The 23,492-nt window shown below is 37.5% G+C and overlaps 1 protein-coding gene across 4 annotated transcripts in view; it reads left to right on the forward strand.

Moving 5' to 3' along the window:
* Nucleotides 1-23,492, forward strand: part of NGLY1 (N-glycanase 1) — a 65,478-nt gene that overhangs the window by 13,268 nt on the left and 28,718 nt on the right. For 3 of the 4 annotated variants that reach the window (XM_058729715.1, XM_058729712.1, XM_058729711.1), the window contains exons 3-4: nt 2,773-3,018; nt 17,751-17,916. In XM_058729715.1, coding sequence (XP_058585698.1) covers nt 2,773-3,018; nt 17,751-17,916 — 412 coding nt within the window. The remainder of the gene's footprint in view (nt 1-2,772; nt 3,019-17,750; nt 17,917-23,492) is intronic. The other variant, XM_058729714.1, reaches the window with a different exon arrangement.

Raw genomic sequence — 23,492 nt, forward strand, 5'->3', positions numbered from 1 at the left:
ACTGTCCCAGTTTGCCTGAGGCTATCCTGGGTTTAGCACTCAAAATCCCACATCCTAGAAAACCCATCTCAGGCAGACCCAAAGATTAGTCACATGAGTGCTAGTAACAAGCTGAGACTTGCAGTAGTATTTGACCCAAATAGAGCCACAGTTTCAGAAAAGAGTAACATGCTTTGATCAGACTAATTTATATACTTCAAGTTTCTGATTGGCTTTGGGCATTGCACCTCAGGGCCCGTCTGAAGTCTGTGTGTTATCAGTGTGGCTAAGTTGCAGAAGGAACCATTGGGACTGCAACTGAACTCTGCCATCAGAAAGAAACTTTGGTAGGCTTTACGGTGAAGTAGGAACCTCTCAGACCCATCCCCAAATTTTTATATTTTGTATATTAAAATCCTGGGCACTTTTGGGCCTACTTGCCTCTAAGGCTGAGCTCTTTGTGAAAATTCTGAGAAGAAGGTTGAGAAAGACCGGGATCCGCATGGCTGTGTGACTCATCAGGCTTGCTGAGTGGGATGGTTCCTGCCAGGTGCCACAGGAGGTGGGCAGTGTTGGTTGTCTTGGTGACTAGAAGATATTACCAGCATTTAGTGGGCAGGGAGGGGGCAGGTTTGCTTAACATCTGGCAGGGAGAATTGTCTTAGCAAAAATATGTTAAGAAATAGGGATTTTGTTAAATACTAGAATTCTCATTGATTTCTTATAATGTTACTGGATCTAGTGCAAAGCCTGTGATTTTGTCCTTTCGTGAAAATACAGTGCCACTGATTAAACTTTTTGGTACACTTTGGCCGTGATCATACATACTTTTAGGACTGATCCTGCAAAGTTGGAAAGGAAAGCAGCGTCTCTGTCTTATCCGGGCCCTCTCTGAGGTGTGAACTGAACATAGATCCAGAAACCTATTATGCTGTGTTTCCACCTCTGTCCGTGGTGTCTTCTACCTTTCTCAGTGCTGCTCCACTAACAGTATGAGATGGGAAACGTCCATATCTGGTTTTGAATTAAGTGTTGGTCTCTCTTCCCAGACCTCATCAGAGATGCGAGGTGGTTCCTTTCTGATGTTGGAAACTCATTGTGATCTGATTTGTGCTTATCATGTATGTAATTATCACGGCTATAAAAATATTCTCTTTTGCTCAACACTTCCAACTTTTAGTCCAGCTTGTGGTTATTGGTCTCTGTTCAGTCTAAGATGACTCAATTATAGCATAACAATTAAGATTTGTTAAGTGTGGGGGCGCCTGGGTGGCTCGTCGGTTAAGCGTCCGACTTCGGCTCAGGTCATGATCTCACAGTCTGTGGGTTCGAGCCCCGCATCGGGCTCTGTGCTGACAGCTCAGAGCCTGGAGCCTGCTTCCGATTCTGTGTCTCCCTCTCTCTCTGGCTCTCCCCTGCTCATGTTCTGTCTCTCTCTGTCGCAAAAATAAAGAAAAAAACATTTAAAAAAAAAATTTTTTTAAATAAATAAATAAAAAGATTTGTTAAGTGTGAATCCTTACTCCAACAATTGTTCTGTGGCATCAGGCAGGTTATTTAACTTTTCTGAGCCTTCATATTTCCATATAAAGAGTAGGGATAAACCTAGTACCTACCTTGCAGGGTGGTTGTGAGAATTACTTGAGATAATATATGCAAAATGCTTAGTACAGCACCTAGAACACATAAACACAATAAATGATAGTTTTGTTTTTACAGCTATTATGGGTAATGAATATAGAGAGCTTACCGGCCCCTTCTGGCTTTTTAAAAGGGATTCATATGGAATTAATTTTCATGTCATTAATGAGAAATGTCTTGGTCAGTTCATTCTGATAGGTCTGCCATCACCAGGGAAATAAGGTCATTCTCAGTTATGGAGCTTAACTTAAATGCTCACAATCTGTAAGTCTTATTACTGCACGTTAACAATAGTTTTCTCTCCTATATATGCAGCTGGTGGAGTTACTATTTTAACACTTGTTTCTCAGTGCCTTGAAACTTAATTGAATGTATTTTCATTTCACTTTTTTTCTTGTTTGTAATTTGCTGACTATTTTACATTGTGAGCTTTGTTGTAATGCTTATTGTATCTTAAAGCATTCTGATTGTATTGTGGGTATTCATTAAATGAATCACTACTTGAAGAATGGGATTTTTATGGTTTGATTGTTTTGTTTGGACCACCTTTGTATGTACTGTTAACAATCCATAATTTTGAATTGATCATCAGGGTGTGCTTTTTGTCTTCTTGGAAAAATTAGTGGACCCCATATACAGACTGCTAATCATATAGCTATTCTTTAAAGTCTTGGGTTTAGGAGATTCAAAGAAAGAAAGGAGATTTATAACTTCTTGGTTTTATGTGACCCCCTGATCATTTTGTATGGCTGCATCTCTAGTAATTACTGTTACTTCATAGGGAATTTCACAGGGAATAGTAGTATTATATACTATTGCAGAGAAGATAGGAATGTACATTTTTGTAATTCTTACGAGACTTTGTGACTTACTATTCCTAACAGAAAATATTTTTCTAAAGGCCTTTGAATCGATCAAATAAACTAAGCGTTATATATATGCTAAGAAAGAGACCAATTTTCTGAATTTCCTGGTTTACATTTATGCAGTTTTACCTTTGTTTTTTTTAAAAGTGCCACAATGGTAGAAAAACAAAATGATTATTAATATCTGATGTATTCTATAGTATTGGTTTCATTTTATAGATCTATATATGAATGACTGTCAGTATAAAGCAAAAGTTAAAATTTTTCCCATTTTTATAAATTCCAGGGAGAAACACATCTTATCTTTCCTAAAAAAGCTTCAGTGGAGCAGCTGCAAAAAATTCGTGACCTGATTGCCATAGAAAGAAGTAGCAGATTGGATGAATCAAATAAGACTTACAAAGTAGAATTATCTCAGCAACCTGCACCCGGTACCCAGCTTCCCATTACACAGTCTTCAAATCCTAATGGGTTAACCCAGCATGCAGGGAACAGTGAAGGACAATCATCAAATCCACCACCTGCTCCAATGGTAATGTCAGAATTAAACCTTTCTTAACCAGTTCAGAGTATTGAAACAGCAAAAGCTTTGAAACATGTGATTTATTCCTGGATTTATGCCCTCATATTCTTGGCTCTTAGAATTATAATACATCAGATTTCCTTAGCTCTTTAAAAAATTGTCATTTTGTAACAAGTGGGGAAAATGACCATCTTTTTTTATACTTTTAAATCTTAACTTTCAGTGTATTGCCTTTTAGGCATTTCATCATTTATCATATAAATGTACCCGTTGCCTTGGTACTTAAATCAGTCATATAAATTAGTATGCCTTTAACCTAAAACACAATAACAGACTTGCAGGACGATGGCAGTCGTATGAGATTTCCTCTACTGTATTGACACTTCTGGTCTAAATTTTACCTGCTGCCATTCATTCTGGGGATTATTAATTCCAATAACCAAACCCTTATCAACCCCTCAGTTTAGTGAAAGGAACCAACTTCTTTAAGTTTAAAGTAAATAGTAATGCATTCACTCCTTAAGAGTGGTGCTACCAGATTAGTGAAGCTTAGTTAGTGGCATACACAGATATATGCTTCTGTAGAACTGATATCAGACTTGTGATCTCTTACAGGCATCCCTGGTACACTTAACTGATCTCATGTAATAGGAAACTATCTTGTTTACAAAAATCCCTTTTGATACAAGTCCTTAAGGTTTCCTCTGAATTTTCACTCTCAGAAAAATTTCGTGATTTTTTATCTCTAGTAATTTTATCAGTAGCCAGCTTCAACTCGTATCCTCTTGTGTTAATTTTGGTAAAATATCTTGTTACCGTCCTCCATAAAGCATAACTTCTATATAGAGTCAGTTATTAAATCTACCCTTAATCTTCAGTTGATTAATTCCCTAGTAGTCAAATGATTACTGGGCATTTCTTTGTTTATGCTGAGAAGACCCTAAACTTGTCTTTAAAAAATAAAGAATAAAGGTGGTAAGGGCTGTCAGGGGAATAGACAGAGTCGCTGTCCTTTCATGTAATTCTTGTTGAGTGGTTTCCATACTTTTTTCTTTGTGGAGGATTAACTCCTCTGAAACATATTAGTGCTTCAATTTACTTAAATTAACCTTGAAGTCTTTAAAATGTTTTCTCTTCTCATTAACTTCACAGCTAATTTTTATTTATTTTTAATGTTTATTTGTTTTGAGAGAGAGAGCTCGGAGAGATGTGTGCGAGAGATGTGTGCATGCCAGCGGGAGAGGGGTAGATAGAAGGTGGAAAGAGAGAGGGTGTAAGTGGGGGAGGGGCAGAGAGAGGAGGAGAGAGAATCCCAAGCAGGTTCTGCGCTGACAGCGGGGTGCTCCATCTCACGAACCATGAGATCATGACCTAAGCCGAAATCAAGAGTCGGATGCTTAACTGACTGAGCCACCCAGGCGTCCTTACAGCTAATGTTTATTTATAATAATAATAAATACAACTAGTGTTTGTGAATGCTTTCAAGAAACTGGTACTGGATACATTAGGTCAACTAGTAATAATACTAAGTGGCAGTGGCCATTCCGTGAAATAGCATACGTGAAAACTTTTTTTAACTATAAAGGTTTGCTCTTGGTAATAATAATTCTTTCTGTAAAGTATCTGAGCTGCTTCATTAAGTGACAGAATTATCACAGAGTAACAGAAAAATGTGACTGCTTAACTCTAATGTGACAGAATCGTAACCCTAATCAGTCCATTCTTTAGAACAGTGGTTTCCACTCTTTCTTGATTGCACATCTTAACAGTAATATAGGTGTTGAGTACCTGACCTGGCATCTATTTCCTTATAAATTATATACTTCTAATCTGTTATGTACCTTATAAGAGAATTGTGTAAAGAAGGTGAAATAAAAAGTAAATCTAAGATGCACCCAGTAGATTCTTTTGTGCTCCTCTCATGAGCATGTGTGCTCCATCTTAGATTGCCTGACGTCTTCAGTTTGGCAGTTAAGGTTGATACAGAAGCGCCTTTCACTCCTTCATTTTTTAGCACCATTTCTTATGTTTTCTTTTTTAAAAAAATTTTTTTTTCAACGTTTTTTATTTATTTTTGGGACAGAGAGAGACAGAGCATGAATGGGGGAGGAGCAGAGAGGGAGGGAGACACAGAATCGGAAACAGGCTCCAGGCTCCGAGCCATCAGCCCAGAGCCTGACGCGGGGCTCGAACTCGCGGACCGCGAGATCGTGACCTGGCTGAAGTCGGACGCTTAACCGACTGCGCCACCCAGGCGCCCCTCTTTTTTTTTTTTTTTTTTTTTTTAATTTATTTATTTATTTATTTATTTTTATGTTTTCTAATCATAGTGTTAAAATATATGTTTTAAGATTCCCTACTTCATCTTTTGTTGGATCTCATTGTTACGGGTTAAAATGTACTATAGTAACCAGTTTTACAGAAAAGCATATAATATACGAAAACATTTTATTTTACAAAATAGCTGTTTCCTAGACTAAGTACTGTTTTGGCTCAGGAAACCCATTCGCATTTTCCAACTCGTCTGTAACCTCTTTCCTTTTTTTGATTCTTAACCTTGCAATTCAGATACACTTTGAGGTCTTTAAAACTCTGTAATCACCAGAAAGCCACTGGATGCTGTACTAAAAACAAAATGCCATTTTATTGACAAAACAAATACAGAATTTAGAAGAAAATAAACTTTCTTAAAGACCTATCCCTTTAGTAGGCAGTCTGTTACCGACTCTTATTTCTCTGGTCCTTGGAACACAGTAACTTTTTTTGAGTTCCTTAAGGGAATTGGGAGAAATTAGAATGAATCTTGTTTTTTATTGCCAAGTCTTGGTTTTCCGCAGATCACTGGAATATGTAGTTTAAAAAAGTGGGGCAACAGAGTGGCTAAGTAAGTTAGGTGTCCAGCTTCAGCTCAGGTCATGATCTCATGGTTTGTGGGTTCAATCCCCACATCAGGCTCTATGCTGATAGCTCAGAGCCTGGAGACTACTCTGGATTCTGTGCCTCCCTCTCTCTGCCATCCCCTGCTTACACACTCATTCTCTCTCTCTCTCTCTCTCTCTCAACAATAAATAAACATTAAAAAAATGTTTTAAGTATTTTGTTATTTAAGCATCCATCACCACTACTTGTTATACTACAGAATTTGATAATTATGTTCTCCTGCCTTGCCCATTTTGAATGGGGGTACTAATTGCTAATTAAAATAGACCAAATTCAAGCACCAAGAGAAAGATTTAACATGCATATAAACTAGACAAATCCTGAGCACTGATGTGCTCGCAGCTATTATAATATTTTTCGTTAAAATTACATCAAGTAAAATCATGAATTATAAAACAAGGTGATAGTCACTGATGAAGTTTGCCAATAAGCTTTTCCTTTACGATATAAAATACTGGAGGGGCGCCTGGGTGGCGCAGTCGGTTAAGCGTCCGACTTCAGCCAGGTCACGATCTCGCGGTCCGTGAGTTCGAGCCCCGCGTCAGGCTCTGGGCTGATGGCTCGGAGCCTGGAGCCTGTTTCCGATTCTGTGTCTCCCTCTCTCTCTGCCCCTCCCCCATTCATGCTCTGTCTCTCTCTGTCCCAAAAATAAATAAAAAATGTTGAAAAAAAAAAAAAATTAAAAAAAAAAAAAAGATATAAAACACTGGAATATATTGGTATTAAATAAAAGGTGATGGTTGCTAGAAACTTATTTTGCTGCTCTTTTTGAATATTTATGTAAATAAATTACACAGTATGTAGCTTTTTGCTTTGGCTTCTTTTACTTTTATGCTTTTGAAGCTTATTCATATTGTAGGATGTATCAGTATTTTATTCCTTTTTACTGCTGGATAGTATTCCATGTTGGACTTTTGGGTGGTTTCCCCATCTTTGCCAATTATGAATATTGCTGTTTTGAACATTCACATACGAGGCTTTGTGTGGACATATGTTTTCATTTCTCTTGGGTAGATTTCTAGAAGTGGAACCACTAGGTTGTGTGGTAAGTTTATGTTTAATGTTTTAAGACATTGCCAAGCTGTTTTCCAAGGTTGCTGTACCATTTTACATTCTCACCAGCAGTGTGTGAATGTTACAATTCTCAATATCCTCACTGACACTTGTTATTGTCTTTTTTATTATTGCAATTTTAGTGGATGTTAGGTAGTATCTCATTGTGGCTTTAATTTGCATTTCTCTAATGACTCAATTGACTTTTAAATTTGCTGGTTATACATGCTGAGTGTGTAGTGTTCCTATAGGACATAATTTCCTGTTAACCCATTATATATTTTTATACCCTTTGCTCTCCAAAAGCAGTTTCAAAATAGCAAAAATAGTTTCTCAAAGACATAGAACCTTAGAATGTTAAAAGCATTATATTTCCAATTTTGTGACTTTATCTAGGTTGAAAACATGATTCTGAAGTATGATTTGCTTAAAATAAGTCTTCAGCAATTATTATACAGCTAGTTTATGTGCATACTTTTATTTGGCATATGCCTAATTTTTTAAATGTATGTGGAATTGTTAAAGGACTTTTCATCAACTCCAACCACTCTGGAAATTATTGTCCATTGTGTATGTGGGTATACATTTATTTATTTAAAAGAATTACCATTTGACGGGCACCTGGGTGGCTCAGTCAGTAAAGCGTCTGACTTTGGATCAGGTAATGATCTCAAGGTTTGTGAGTCCGAGCCCCACATTGGGCTCTCTGCTGTCAGTGCGGATCCTCTGCCCCCCACTCTCTCTGCCCATCCCCTGCTCTCTCTCTCTCTCTCTCTCTCTCTCTCTCAAAAAATAAACTTTAAAAAAGTAGCAAAAGAATTGCCATTTGAGATTATTCTGTTGGAATTATAAATATAATATATTTTTAGACGATAACAAAATGAGTTGGTTGATTTTTTTATGAGTTTATTTATTTCTTTTTTAAATGTTTATTTATTTGAGAGAGAGACCAGCCTGTGAGCATGGGGTAGAGAGCAAAGGGAAAGAGTGTGGGGGGCGGGGAATCCCAAGCTGGAACTCACCTGAGTCAAAACCGGGAGTCGGATGCTTAACCAACTAAGCCATCCAGGCACCCCCGAGTTGATTTATTTTTGAACTAACTTAATCTCTTAAGAAACCTTTTAGTCTGTATCTATATATGATCTTTATTAGAGAAGAAGTCTTCTATTTGGACATAAGATTTAAATGTCTAATTTCTTGTTGTGAACCTAACATTGTTAAAGGTAAAATACATCTGCATACCCTTCAATAAGGGATCACTTAAATTATAACACATCCATATACCAGAATTTTTTTAGCATCTGTTAAAAATGATGATGTGGTCTGTGTTGACATTAAGAGACTTATTATGTGGGAAAAAAGGTAAACTCAGAATTCCAAAATTAAACAACATGTGTGTATGTATAATATTTCAATTTTCTTATTAAAAATGCACATACATAGAATTTAAGATACAAAACAAATCAACAGAGGGAAGGGAAGCAAAAATAATATAAAAACAGGCAGGGGGACAAAACACAAGAGACTGTTAAATATAGAGAACAAACTGAGGGTTGCTGGAGGGGTTGTGGGTGGGGGGATGGCCTAAATGGGCAAGGGGCATTAAGGAGGGCACTTGTTGGGATGAGCACTGGGTTTTTATACATAGGTGAAGAATCACTGGAATCCACTCCTGAAATCTGTATTGCACTATATGCTAACTAACTTGGAAGGAACTTAAAAAATAAATAAATAATGTTTTTAAATGCACACACATATGTTCATTTTAAAAAGGTCTAGAAGGCTATACAATGAATTCTTAGCCATTATTTTATCTGGGGGTGAAATTACAGGTGATTCCATATTACTTAACACCATTCAGTATTTCCTGAGAATTTCTCATAACAACATTTATTACTTTAAGTAGAAAAAAAGGAGGTTTTGTAAGAAATAAGGTAATTAAAATCACAAGTTGATTAAAACTATAATTAAAAAATTATTAAATGGAACTTCTGTGTTTAAAAACAGGTTCTAAATTTAAAAGCCACAAAAGCAAAGAGCTACATAAAGGTAGAAGGAAGACTGATGGGCCTGGGGACCGTTGGTCCTTTACTAAAAAAGTATATTTACTAATACAGCTTCCATGGGTCTCATCGCATGATTTGGCAAAATATACATATTATCTTTTTTTTCGTACATAGTGTCTTAAATATATTTCACATTAGAAACCAAAATAATTAGAATCCAAGTATGATCAGTGAAGAAAAACATCTTTTTGACTTAAAACCAGACAGATTGCGCATTTTAAACTTCTATTTGGACTCCAAATATTACTTCAACTCTCTCAGGCAATTAACTGCTGCCTTGTGTACATGGTTACCCAGCTGCTGTGGTCGCCATGCAATCAGCAGACTTCTAGTTTTACCACTTAGTGCTCATGGAGCTGTGCCAAAGAATATGTAAAGAAATAAGGCAAGAAAATAAACTATTGTTCAGGATTGTCTGAGTGCCATTAAAACCACAACGAATGAGGTAATTTCCAGATTGGAAGTATTAAATTGAAAACAAAAACCTCTAGATGAGTTCTTACCTTACTCTCAGTAAATGAAAACTTGCGTTTAAGAACAACAACAAAAATATTGCTGTGCCTCATTTTTGTAAGAATTCTTTAAAGTAAAAATGGAGACATTTCTTTTTTGTGTTTCTGTATCCATTCTGGTAAAGGAGCATATTCTTCCCTGTTGTGAAGAGCCTGGATTTGTCATCACCAGATCTTCAATAAATTTCCTCATCCATCTGTTGAACTTGTCCCTTCTGTAAATCGGGGAGGTGTGTCTGCTCTTAATAAAAGCCACTTCCTCCTTTGTCCCGGCATCCCTTCTTCTCTGTTACCTGTGTAATCTTACATGGGCTGTGCACAGTCTTGAATCCTCTTTTCTTGGGGATTCTTCTCAGTGGCATTTAAACCTTGCATTAGACCAGTTTTCATCTAATGTTAGACTGTTTGCATCAGAATGAGCTGGACAGGGGCGCCTGGGTGGCTCAGTCGGTTAAGCGTCCGACTTCGGCTCAGGTCATGATCTCGCGGTTCGTGGGTTCGAGCCCCGCGTCGGGCTCTGTGCTGACAGCTCAGAGCCTGGAGCCTGTTTCAGATTCTGTGTCTCCCTCTCTCTGTGACCCTCCCCCGTTCATGCTCTGTCTCTCTCTGTCTCAAAAATAATAAACGTTAAAAAAAATTTAAAAAACAAAAAAAAAAAAAAAAAAAAAAAGAATGAGCTGGACATTCAGATTCCTAGGTGTAACCCCAAACTGGCTAACTCAGAAAGGAAGATTCGGGAATTGGGAAATCTGCATTTTTACAAGTGGATTAATGTTTAAGAACCTTTCCTATAAGCACCCCTGTCTTAGAAACAAGCCAGCATACAAATATCCCTACCTAGATCCTTCACGTCCAGTGGTTCTCATTTCTTCTTGGCAGAAAGTTTCAGGAAGAGTCAGTCCCCTGTACTCATCATTGCATCTTTACTTTTTACACACTGGTGTAGTGAGCTTCCGTTCTTTGTTTGTTTTTTTAATTTTTTAGTGTTTATTTTTGAGAGAGGGACAGAACTTGAATGGGGGAGGGGCAGAGAGAGGGAGACACAGAATCTGAAGCGGGCTCCAGGCTCTGAGCTGTCAGCACAGATCCTGATGTGGGCTTCGAAGTCACTAATGGCGAAATCATGACCTGAGCTGAAGTTGGACGCTTAACCAACTGAGCCAACCAGGCGCCCCGGGAGCTTCCATTCTTTAATCATGTGCCCTGTCAGTAAAATGTTGAGCATATCCTTTCAATGTATATTTTTGTTTGTGAATTATATACATAATTATATATATGTTTTTTTATTATTTTGTTCACAAATTATATATAAATATATACTATTATGCCATTATATTCATCGTAAGACAATGTCAATAGAAGCTATCAAGTAAATAATATTTTTAATTTTTTAACTTTTTTTTTTTTTTGAGACGGAGACAGAGCATGAGCAGGGGAGGGTCAGAGAGAAAGGGAGAAACAGAATCCGAAGCAGGCTCCAGGCTCTAGGCTGTCAGCACAGAGCCCGATGCGAGGCTCGAACTCAGGGACCGTGAGATCATGACCTGAGCTGAAGTCGGCCGCTCAACCAACTGAGCCATCCAGGCACCCCAATAATATTTTTAATTTTTAAAAACGTATTAATCATATATCATTGATGTGGATGTAAATGAATTAATTTGGGTATAACTGTATTTTAAATAGTCTTGATAATTTTGAATTTAGCGGCAAACTTTGTTAGATCTAAGTAGATTGTGATTTATGTATTTAATTTGGCATTAAAATGTAGCTGTTGAAGGGCTCATACCAAAAAAAGTATACGAGTTAGCCCTGCCATTTTCTTCTTGTTTACATGTACTTGCAGTATTAGTATTAGCTTCCATGCCTAGAGGTCTTTGAATCTTTGTTGTTGTTGTTGTTGTTGTTGTTTAATTTTATTTTTAAGTAATCTCCACACCCAACTCAGGGCTCGAACTCACAACCCTGAGACCGAGAGCTGCATGCTCCACCAACTGAACCAGCCAAGTACCCCAAGTATTTGTAATATTTCCAAGCCAGGTTGAGGGTTAATTAGTGAAAACTACATAATATAACCTGTAAATTCACTTAGCCAGGCACACACGAATTGCAAAACCTTGTAATATGGTGAAAGCAGTAGTAGGAGTGAACATGCCAGTTGTTAACTCCCCCTGTACTTTGTGGTACTTTTCTCTCCTCAGGTGAGCTTCTCTAACCTCGGGGGGAGCTACCGATAATCCAAATTCTAAATATTATTATAACTTAATTGCTTTATTTTTCGGACAAAAGAAGAATGTAAATAGAAGTTCTAATATTTTCTGTGTACTTTCTAGTGGACCATTTTGTGGAGTTGCTTTGGTACACTTAGACCACTTTGGGACACAGTTACACAACTAAGTTTCTTACAACCTGTTTGCCTTATTAACATTATTACAAAACTTCTTACTGAGATTGTCAAATATCTCCATGCTGCTAAATTTAATATACTTTTTTTCTTCAGTTCATTTTTACTTGACCATTTGTCATCTTTAGTTCAGTTGATCATTTCCTGGTTTTCCTTCTACTGTAATTGGCTCAACTATTACCCCATTTAGTTGCTCATTCAAAATTCACAGATTATTCCTAATGTATTTTTCTAGTTTTCTAACTGCCCCCTGACTTCCCAATTCAGTCACCAAGACTTCTTAATCCTAAATTCTTTTTATTACTTTTCTACCACTACTGAGCCATCTACTTGAAGCCATCAGCTCTCAGTTCTACAGACCCCTTTGGGTGTTTTCACAACCTCCTTTCTCCACTCTACAGTTGGAATAGTATTCTGAAAACACAAATATGATCCTTTTACTCCCTTGCTTAAGTATCTTTAATAGCTTCCCATCACAATGGAAAGAGACCAAAAAGATCTAAGTGCTTACCAATCAACTTCATCCTCAGCTTTCTCTTTCCAATTCCCCTTGGTTCTCCATGCTCTCAACCCCGCGATAGGCTCTCTGACCGTTCATAATTTGCTAAGCATGTCCCTGCACACACACACTCCCCAGCTATCTCTGTGCTGTACCTTCTGATAGGAATGGTCTTTTCACTTTCCTGCTTATTAGCCTCTTCTCATCCTTCATAATTTACCACAAATACCATTTTTTCAGGGAATTCTAGGTTTGGAATCCCTGTTATACAGTGTCATTATCCTCGGTATTTTCCTTATAACTTTTCTTATACCTGTGAATAAGTTCTCTAACTTAGCATTATATCCCCAGTGCATAGCAAATAATAAAGGCTCATTAAATATTTGAGTAAATTAATATTGTTATACCAGTATTTGTCTCTGCATCCACAGACTACTTTGTGAGGATAATGTCCTTGACTATTTTGGTCTCCATTATTTTTCCAGTATGTAACACACACACACACACACACACACACACACACACACACACACAATTTATACACAAATATTTATTGACTTAATATGGTAAGTTTTGTCATTATTTGTTTCATGCCTTTCCTTCCCTTAGACCATAAGGTGATCGTGTCTGTCCTGTACACCCATCTCCAGTGCTTTAAATAGTTCTTGACATTAAAGAGAGTATTTGATAATGGTTTTTATTTATTTATTATTATCTTTTAAATTTACATCCAAATTAGTTAGCATATAGTGCAACAATGATTTCAGGAGTAGATTCCTTAATGCCCCCTACCCATTTAGTCCATCCCCCCTCCCACAACCCCTCCAGTAACCCTCTGTTTGTTCTCCATATTTAAGAGTCTCTTATGTTTTGTCCCCCTCCCTGTTTTTATATTATTTTTGCTTCCCTTCCCTTGTGTTCATCTGTTCTGTGTCTTAAAGTCCTTATATGAGTGAAGTCATATGATATTTGTCTTTTTCTGACTAATTTCACTTAGCATAATACCCTCCCGTTCCATCCACGTAGTTGCAAATGGCAACATTTCATTCTTTTTGATTGCCAAGTAATACTCCATTGTATATATATAACCACATCTTTGTCCATTCATCCATTGATGGACATTTGGGCTCTTTCCATACTTTGGCTATTGTTGATAGTGCTGCTATAAACATGGGGATGCATGTGTCCCTTTGAAACAGCACCCCTGTATCCCTTGGATAAATGCCTAGTGGTGAAATTGCTGGGTCGTAGGGTAGTTCTATTTTTAGTTTTTTGAGGAACCTCCAGACTGTTTTCCAGAGTGGCTGCACCAGTTTGCATTCCCACCAGCAGTGCAAAAGAGATCCTCTTTCTCCGCATCCTCGCCAACATCTGTTGTTGCCTGAGTTGTTAATGTTAGCCATTCTGACAGGTGTGAGGTGGTATCTCATTGTGGTTTTGATTTTTATTTCTCTGATGGTGAGTGATGTTGAGCATTTTTTCATGTGTTGGTTGGCCATCTGGATGTCTTTGGAGAAGTGTCTATTCATGTCTTTTGCCCATTTCTTCATTGGATTAATTGTTTTTTGGGTGTTGAATTTGATAAGTTGTTTATAGATTTTTGGATACTAACCCTTTATCTGATATGTTGTTTGCAAATATCTTCTCCCATGCCGTCAGTTGCCTTTTAGTTTTGTTGATTGTTTCCTTCACTGTGCAGAAGCTTTTTATTTTGATGAGGTCCCAATAGTTCATTTTTGCTTTTGTTTCCCTTGCCTCCAGAGATGTGTTGAGTAAGAAGTTGCTGCGGCCAAGGTCAAAGAGGTTTTTGCCTGCTTTCTCCTCGAGCATTTTGATGGCTTCCTGTCTTACATTTAGGTCATTCATCAATTTTGAGTTTATTTTTGTGTATGGTGTAAGAAAGTGGTCTCGTTTCATTGTTCTGCATGTTGCTGTCCAGTTTTCCCAGCACCACTTGCTGAAGAGACTGTCTTTTTTCTATCGGATATTCTTTCCTGCTTTGTCAAAGATTAGTTGGCCATACATTTGTGGGTCCATTTCTGGGTTTTCTATTCTGTTCCATTGATCTGAGTGTCTGTTTTTGTGCCAGATAATAATTTGTATTTTGAAACTTAATCTGGCTATGGCTACCTTTTATTTTTATTTTTTAAGTTGTTTTCAATGTTTGTTTATTTTTGAGAGGGAGTGCGAGAGCACAAGCAAGGGATGGGCAAAGAGAGAGGGAGAGAGAGGATCTGAAGCAGGCTCTGCGCTGACAACAGAGAACCTGATGTGGGCTCGAACCCACGAACTGAACCGTGAGCTCATGACCTAAGCTGAAGTCAGACACATAACCAACTGAGCCACCCAGGCACCCCTTGGCTACCTTTTAATAAACACACATACAACCCGTTCATATTTATCATAACTGCTAATATATTGGAATTTATTTCTGACATCTTATTTTGTGTTGCCTGTGTCCTTTGCTTTTGTTTTTTTTTCCATTTCTGTTTTATATTGAAAACATTTTCTTCAATTATTTTCCCTTTAAAAGTTAAAAAAAGTTAAATATCTTTTTGGTTTTCTATTGCATTTAAGTTTTTAATGCAAATATTTAATTTTGTACATATATATTTACTTTTACATATCATATATATGTTATATACATGTTATATATATACTTGTTATAACATGTTAGAAAAAATACATTTACATATCACATATATACACATATATATACATGTATATATATGTATATATGGATGTATATATATACATGTATATATATGTGTATATATGTATGTATATATGATATATAAATGTATTTTTTTCCAACATGTTATAACAAGACAGGAACCTCAGAAAGATTTTACTTTTTCTGCTTTTTTTCCCTGCTACCTTCTTTATGAGAAGATTTGAGATATTGCTGTTCAGTTACTATTTGTAATAATCAGAACTTAGGTTTTACTAGTTTATTTTTTTAACTTGTTCCTGCTTCTTTTATCTCGGTTTCTACTGGGTAATCTGTTTATTTACTTTGAATATATTATATTTTGAGGGGAAAATAACTTCCCTAAGAATTCTTTTAGATAAGATTTGGGAGTGGTATACTTTCTACACTGTTAGATATCAGAAAACATATTTCTTGTGCCCTTTTGTGTGATTAGTTTGGCTGGGTATGAATCCTGTTTTCCAGTTATTTTCCCTCAGAATTTCTTTTTTTTTTTTAACGTTTCTTTATTTATTTTTGAGAACAAGAGAAAGAGAGAGAATCCCAAGAGGCTCCGCGCTGTCAGCACAGACCCCACACAGGGCTCTGTCTCACAAACTGCGAGATCATGACCTGAGCAGAAATCAAGAGTTGGAGGCTTACTGACTGAGCCACCCAGGCACCCCCCTCAGAATTTCTTATTTATTTATTTATTTATTTATTTATTTATTTATTTATTTATTTATTTATAAGGGGGGAGTGGGAGGGACAGAGAGAGAGTGAGAGAGTGAGAGAGAATCCCAAGCAGGCTCTGCACTGTCAGTGTGGATCCCATTGTGGGGCTTGAACTCATGAACCATGAGATCATGACCTGAGTTGAAACCAAGTCGGATGCCACCCAGGTGCCCCAACCCCTCAGAATTTCAAAGATTTTGTTTAAATGTTTCTAATGAGATGTCTGATTCATTAGAGCATATTAGGATTTTTTCTATTTACTGTTATGAAATATCCCTATTATATGCCTAGTTTTATCCCCCCATTCGTAGTGGCTCTTTTCTTCAACTATTGGTTTCTGCTATTTCTTGGAGAAGTTTCTCTTCTCCACTTTTTCTACTCTATTTTCTAGATTTCCTGTTGGCTGGATTTGGGAACTTTTGGATTTATACTCAGTGTCTATTTGTTGGGGTTTTTTTGGGCAGGGGCGGAGGGATTTTTTTTTTTTTTTTTTTTTTTTTTTGGCACATTCTCAGAAAATGTCTTGGTTCAGTCTTCTAATTGATCACTCTTTAGCTATGTTTATTCTACTGTTTGACACCCTCTGTACTTTGTCCTTTCAGTGTTTAAATTTTTAATTTCCAGGATCCGTAGTTGTCTTTTGCTGAATACAGTATACCCTCAAATCTCTGAAGATAGACTTTTTTATAGTCTGTCTCTGTATTTGCTGCCATGGCTACAGGGTTAGTTCTTCCGTTGTTGATGCTAGTATGTCTTCTCAACAGTATGGGTTGTTGCAGATCCAATGAGTCTTGAGAGTTTCCACGAGCCTGTCTGTGAATACAGCATCTTCTTCTAGCAATTGTAGGGAGGGGTAGCACATGCTACCAGGGTAGGCTGTACCAGAAGCAGCAGTTCTGAGCTTGGAAGTTTTTCTTTGCTTTTGGGAGTCTCAGCATCCTCCTTCACTGCTGAGAGGTATACTTATTTGTTGACAAGGAGTGATGGGGATAGGGTGGAGAAAATGCTAGCTGTCCCTCCTGCAGAGCTCAGCCAATGTTCCTGATGCTTGTTCCAAGGCTTTTTTTGCTCTGGATCCTGTGGCTCCTCTACCCTTGGGATTATTTTGAGAACATTTTTTAGTTTGTGTAACCACTCTAGGCGGCGGGGGTGGGGGGGTGCATATTGCCATGTTTTTTTCCTTTAATCCATTTGTGTCTGTTTTTCTTCTTCAGGAATTTCTCAAAATTCCTGATCCCTTCAAGAGTACTCCTCCCTTGTTAATGTCATATAGAGTTTTCTTAAAAAATTATGTTACTGGGTGCCTGGGTGGCTCAGTCAGTTAAACATCCGAGTCTTGGTTTCAGCTCAGTTCGTGATCTCACAGTTCATGAGTTTGAGCCCCACATCAGGCTCTGCACTGAAAGTGCAGAGACTGCTTGGGATTTTCTCTTCTACATGCACTTGCTCACTCTCTCTGTCTCTCAAAAAATAAACATTAAAAATTTTTTTTTCAAAAATTATGATACTTGCAGGGATTTGAAGTGGAAAAGCTATTATTCACATGCATTGCTCAGAGCAGTGTGTTGATCCAAACTTGTAATCAAGCATTTAGCGTATTCTTGTTTAAGTGCATCCTCAGTGATACAATATATTCAGAGGAAAAAAATAGACATATCTTAGACTGTGACCCAGATACGGGTATCTCCTAAAACTAATTTTATAAAGGTTTTGAGTATAGTTATGTGTATTTCAGTAAATTCATACATTCCTCTTTATCTATGAAATCATAGAACCATTGTTTTCTGTTACGTGTTATTTTTGTAGCATATGGAGAAAAGCTAACTTCAGTATTTTTTTCTATTAGGTTACCACTGATTCAGTCATTCTAAAAGTTCTGCGGTCCAACATTCAGCATGTGCTGGTCTATGAGAACCTTGCTCTCCAGGAAAAAGCACTGGCTTGTATTCCAGTCCAAGAACTAAAAAGGAGATCTCAAGAAAAGTTATCTAGAGCTAGAAAATTGGATAAAGGTAGTGGCTTTATATAACCGTTCATTGCTAAATATACATCATTGCTAAATGGAAATACTGAAATGATGCCTTTTGCTGTATACATCATAAAATTCTAACCTATTAATATGTTGATGTCTCAAGTTAAAACAGTAGTAAAATTTTATTGCACATATCTTATGGACACATCTATTAACATTTTTTTTTTCTTACTTCAGTATGTATTTGCAGTTTAATCATTGGTATGTGAATTTTTTTAGGTATAGTAGAACTTTAGTCTGTGGAACATACAGCATTTTAATAAATTTTTTTTTTTTATTTTTTTTATTTTTTTTAAATTTTTTTTTTTTCAACATTTTTTATTTTTATTTTTGGGACAGAGAGAGACAGAGCATGAACGGGGGAGGGGCAGAGAGAGAGGGAGACACAGAATCGGAAACAGGCTCCAGGCTCCGAGCCATCAGCCCAGAGCCTGACGTGGGGCTCGAACTCACGGACCGCGAGATCGTGACCTGGCTGAAGTCGGACGCTTAACCGACTGCGCCACCCAGGCGCCCCAGCATTTTAATAAATTTTAATGTGAATCAGACAGAAAAACACATTCAAGATTAATCTATATGATTAGACCATTGACTCACTTTGGTTAATAAAGAGATAGTATTTACTGATTAAGAGTATGGATCTTGAAGCCAACTGCCTGGGAAGAAATTCAGCTCTGCCACTTTACCGTACATCACTGAGCCAGTAATTTAATCTCTAGGTCTCAATTTCTTCATTTGAAAATTTGATTTTGGGGGCACCTGGGTGGCTCAGTCAGTTGAGCATCTGACTTCGGGTCAGGTCATGATCCCACAGTTCATGGGTTTGAGCCCCACATCGGGCTCTGTGCTGACCACTTGCTCAGAGCCTGGAGCCTGCTTCGGATTCTGTGTCTCCTTCTCTCTCTGCACCTCCCCCGCTCACACTTTGTCTCACTCTGTTTCTCAAAAATAAATAAATGTAAAAAAATTTTTTTAAAAAGGTGATTTTTAAAAGTAAATGAGATAGAACAAGTAAATGGCTCAGAATGATACCTGCCACACTCATCAACCAATAATTATTTGTTATCATTAATGGTTTTAGAATTTTAGTTATTTTTCCAACATCAGCATTTTTACTTTGGGTTTTTATGTAATTAGCTTTTATCTAAATCATTTCTTAATACTAAATTTTCTAGGGGATGATGTAATTTTTTTGGTGGTTGCCTTAGTTTTAGTAAACAGTTTTAACTAATCTAAGTCCACCTTCAAAAACACTATTCTTCGTCATGTATAGTGCAGATACCTCTTAAAAGAATTGTCCCAATTCTTCCCTCCCGTCCTTATGACATTGCTGTCATATACTGCAATCACCTAATAATACATTGCTGTTGTTATTAAACAAGTTACTTTTTAGGCCATGGATAAGAAAAACACAAGATTCTCTTTTACTTTCATATATTCCTTTTCTGACACTTTCTTTCTCTAGATCTGAGTTTCTGACCTTTACCTTTTTCCTTCTTCCTGAAGAACTTCTTTTTAATATTTCTTTCAGGGCAGCTCTGTCAGAGGTGATTCCCTCACTTTTTCATTGCCTGAGAAAGCCTTTATTTTTTTCTTCCCGCTTGAAGGATAGTATCACTGGGATATAGAATTCTAGGTTGGTTCTAGTGTTCTTTCAACAACACTTTATTTTACTCCACAGTCTTCTTGCCTGCATTGTTTATGACCAGAAGTTGGCTATGGTCCCCATGCTTATTCTTGAACAGTTAAGGTTCCCCCACACCTGCCAGCTCCTCATCCCCAGCTTTATTCAAGATTTTCTCTTTGTCTATGGTTTTCTGCAGTTTGAACATGACAAGCCTAGGTGCAGCTTCTTGGTTGGTGTTTCTGAGCTTCCTAGATCTGTGGTTTGGAATCTCATTAATTTTGGAAAATTCTTGGCCATTATTGCGTCAGATATTTCTTTTGTTTCTTTCTCCCTTTTCCTTCTGGTATTCCAAAATGAAGATACTCTATTTTACCTTCATCTATCTCTTCCTCAGTTTCCCACAGTTCTTAGTGCTCTGGTCCATTTTGAGATTCTCTTGCAATTCTTGGATGTCCTGTGCCCCTTTTCTTTTTTTTTTCCTTTATTCTTTTTTTTCCTCTTTGATTTTTAGTTTGGGAAGTTTCTGTTAACCTATCTGGAAGCTCACTGTCCTTGGCTACGTCTTACCTACTGATGAGCCTATGAAGCTCATTCTTTTTTTTTTTATTTTTAAGTTTCTTTATTTCTGAGAGAGAGAGAGAGAGAGAGAGAGAGAGAGAGAGAGAGAGAGAGAGAGAGAGAGAGCATGAGTGGGGGAGGAGCAGAAAGAGGGAGACACAGAATCCAAAGCAGGCTCCAGGCTCCGAGCGCGATGTGGGGGCTCGAACCCGCGAACTGCGAGACCATGACTCCAGCTGAAGTTGGATGCTTAATGGACTGAGCCACCCAGGTACCCCCCATGAAGGGCATTCTTAAGTGTTCTTGATTTCTACCATTTCCTTTAGATTTTTTTAAAAGTTTCTAAATAACAAAAAAATCTATTTACATTATCCATCTATTCTTACATGGTGTCTACTTTTTTCATGAGAAACCTAATATATTCATCATAATTATTTTAAATTTTTTGTCTGTTAATTCCAAAATCTGTGCCATATCTGAGTAGTTCTGATACTTGCTTTGTCTCTTCAGACTGTTTTTCATGCCTTTTAGCACATCTTATATTTTTTGTTGGAAGTTGGACATGATGTATTGGGTAATAGGAGCTGAGGTGAATAGGCCTTTTATGTAAGGTTTTATGTCCATTTAATGAGGAGTTGGGCTATGTTTAATGTTTGCCATAGGTGTCAGAAGCTTCAGATTTCCTCTGGTATTCTTGTCTTCCCTCTTGTCTTTGGGCTTTTCTAAGAACTCCTTAGAGTCTGTATCTTTTAGTGTATTCCATTTTTTTTACACTAGAGCGTTGTTGGTATAATGCAGAGAGGAGGAGAAGCCCTCTGTCATCTTCTGAGTAAATCTCAATTAAGTTTTAGTGGGCCTGTATCCTCAGGCTTGTGACCTTCCCAAGTCTTTCTTAACTTTCCCCCCCCATAGGCAAGATAAGAAGGCTAGAGACGGCTAGGGCCAGGGAAGTCCCCTTTCCCCACTTCAGAAAAGGCTCTGGTAAAATCTTTTTTCCCTGAAGAATAGGCCTTAATTGTAGAGAATAATCTGGGTATACTTTACAATTCTTAATCTTCTCCTCTCCTTCCCAGAGCTATGAAGGAATCTTTTTTTTTTTTAATTTATTTATTTTGAGAGCGTGCACACACATACACACACACATTCAAGCAGGGGAGGTGAAGGGAGAGGGAGAGGGAGAGAGAGAATCCCAAGCAGGTTCCACTCTGCCCTGTCAGCACAGAGCCCAACATGGGGCTTGATCTCACAAGTGTGAGATGATGACCTAAGCTGAAATCAAGAGTCAGTCGCTTAACCAACTGAGCCACCCAGGAGCCCCTCTTTTTTGGTTCTTTACCAAGAAAACCTGATGGAATTCTTGGAGGGAAAACCCTCAAACGTGTTAGGAATCCCTCCTAAAATTGTGTTTCTTATTCAAGCTAGTCCATATTCAGCCTCCAGCAGTTTGTCAAAATTACCATTTAAGTGTTTCTTACCAATTTATGACTCCGGTGGCTTATTTTCCATATAGCAGATGCTGGTTGTGATTCTCTGTATTTGTCTGTTTCTCCAGATTTCAGGGTGACAGTTTGCCCTGTGAACTCTTCTGAACTCAAGAAGTCAGTGATTTTGGTTTATTCAGTTTTTTACTGTTGTAACAATGCAAATGAAAACTCTAAGCTCTTTACGTGTTAGAGCTAAAACCAGAAGTCTCTCAGAGGGATTAACTGTGTGTCTCTTTTCCTTTTTTAATCATTTAATCACTTCTTACATATATCATGAAGATATTTTGCTGCCCATTGTATTTTGGTAGTTTTGTCTTTATTATAGTATTATACTGTGTCATTTCCTTGTATTTGATGACCAGTCTGGGCCTTAGTCTAAATTCAGCAACATTGTTATGAGACCTTGAGACAATTCTTCATGTTGGATTAATAGATTTTTACTATTTATGAGATAAGAATGCTTATTAATATGTGATCACAAAGACCCTGTCCACTTTAAAGTACTGTGCTCCTTTAGATAATGCCTGACATAAATGCCTGTCTAATAGGTACTAACTGAAGCGTGTTTTGTGTGTGAGTCATTGGGCTAAGCCCCGCAGGGGAGACACAGCAGTGTCCCTGCTGACATTTGCCTGGCATGTTTTCCCTCTAATTATAAAGGTAATATGTGGCTTTTTGGTAGAAGATTTGGAAAATAGGAATAAGATAAGACATCTATAACTTCATCTCATCAGAGTATGACTTAAGATTTATCTATATATCCTCTCACACTTAAATTAAAAAAGTTAAAAATCCTGTTCTTTAGTTACTAATGTACTAATGAGTACATGAACCCATTTTAAGTACTCATTAACCACAAGTGATTTGTGGCCACCCTGTCGGACAGTGTGGATATGAACTATTTCCATTATTGCTGAAAGTTCTATTGGATGCTGCTGTTCTACAAAAACAGTAGGGTACTGAAAGATGAAAGAGTAAGAGTAGTAAGTGGGAGAAATCCAAATATATAGTGAAATAAGTGGTATTACAGACATAATGGCTATATTTTTTCAGGTTAGAGTGGGCTGTGAGCAATGGGATTTGATCCCAGTGGCTTAAGATTTATTTTCTCATGTAAGAAATTATTGAGGGAGGCAGTCTGTTGCTACTGGTAGGCTCTGAGACATTATCAGAAGCCTAGGTTCTTTCATCTTTTGGTGCCGGCATACATGGTTTCCATTCCGCAAGTTACGTCTCATAGTCCAAGGTGACTGCTAAAGCTCCAGCCATTATATCCGCAGACCAGGCATCAGGAAGAAGAAAAGCAGAGAAAGCAAAAGGTACCTCTAAGCTGAGCCTGTTCTCTTGAAGCAGCCTTCCTTGGCATCTCACACCAATCTTCGTCATTTGGCCTCATTTAGCTCCAAGGGAGGCTGGGACCTGTAGTCTTTTTAGCTAATGCATTGCCATCCTAAATAAATCAGAATCCTGTAAATAAAGTATTGGCAGATGGATGTTGTATGGCAAGGAGCACCTTTGGCACTGAGATGATTACAAAGCCTCCTTTGTCCAGGTTGGTGATTTTCTTTCATTGTGGGTTTTTTTGGTGTGTTATCTGTTTGTTTTTTCATTTCCTCCTCAAATTAAATCTTCTGGGTTTCTGACTAGGAAAAGTGTTCTGGTTTGAAGCAGAAGTGAGAACCTTGGAACACTGCCCACTGAGATACCTTTAGAGATAGTTGAGGCTCAGAGAAGTGTGATTTCATAGCTCTGGCTTGAAAGACTGAAGAGTTGTCATGATTGAGTGTTCTAAATATAGGTGAAACACCTATTTCGAAGAGGAAGAACCCTGTCATTTTAGAAAAGTGAAATAAAATATATGTTGGCCTACTGAATTGAATATGAAGA

Source organism: Neofelis nebulosa, chromosome 5 (genome assembly GCF_028018385.1).
Source record: "Neofelis nebulosa isolate mNeoNeb1 chromosome 5, mNeoNeb1.pri, whole genome shotgun sequence".
Taxonomy (NCBI): Eukaryota; Metazoa; Chordata; class Mammalia; order Carnivora; family Felidae; genus Neofelis; species Neofelis nebulosa.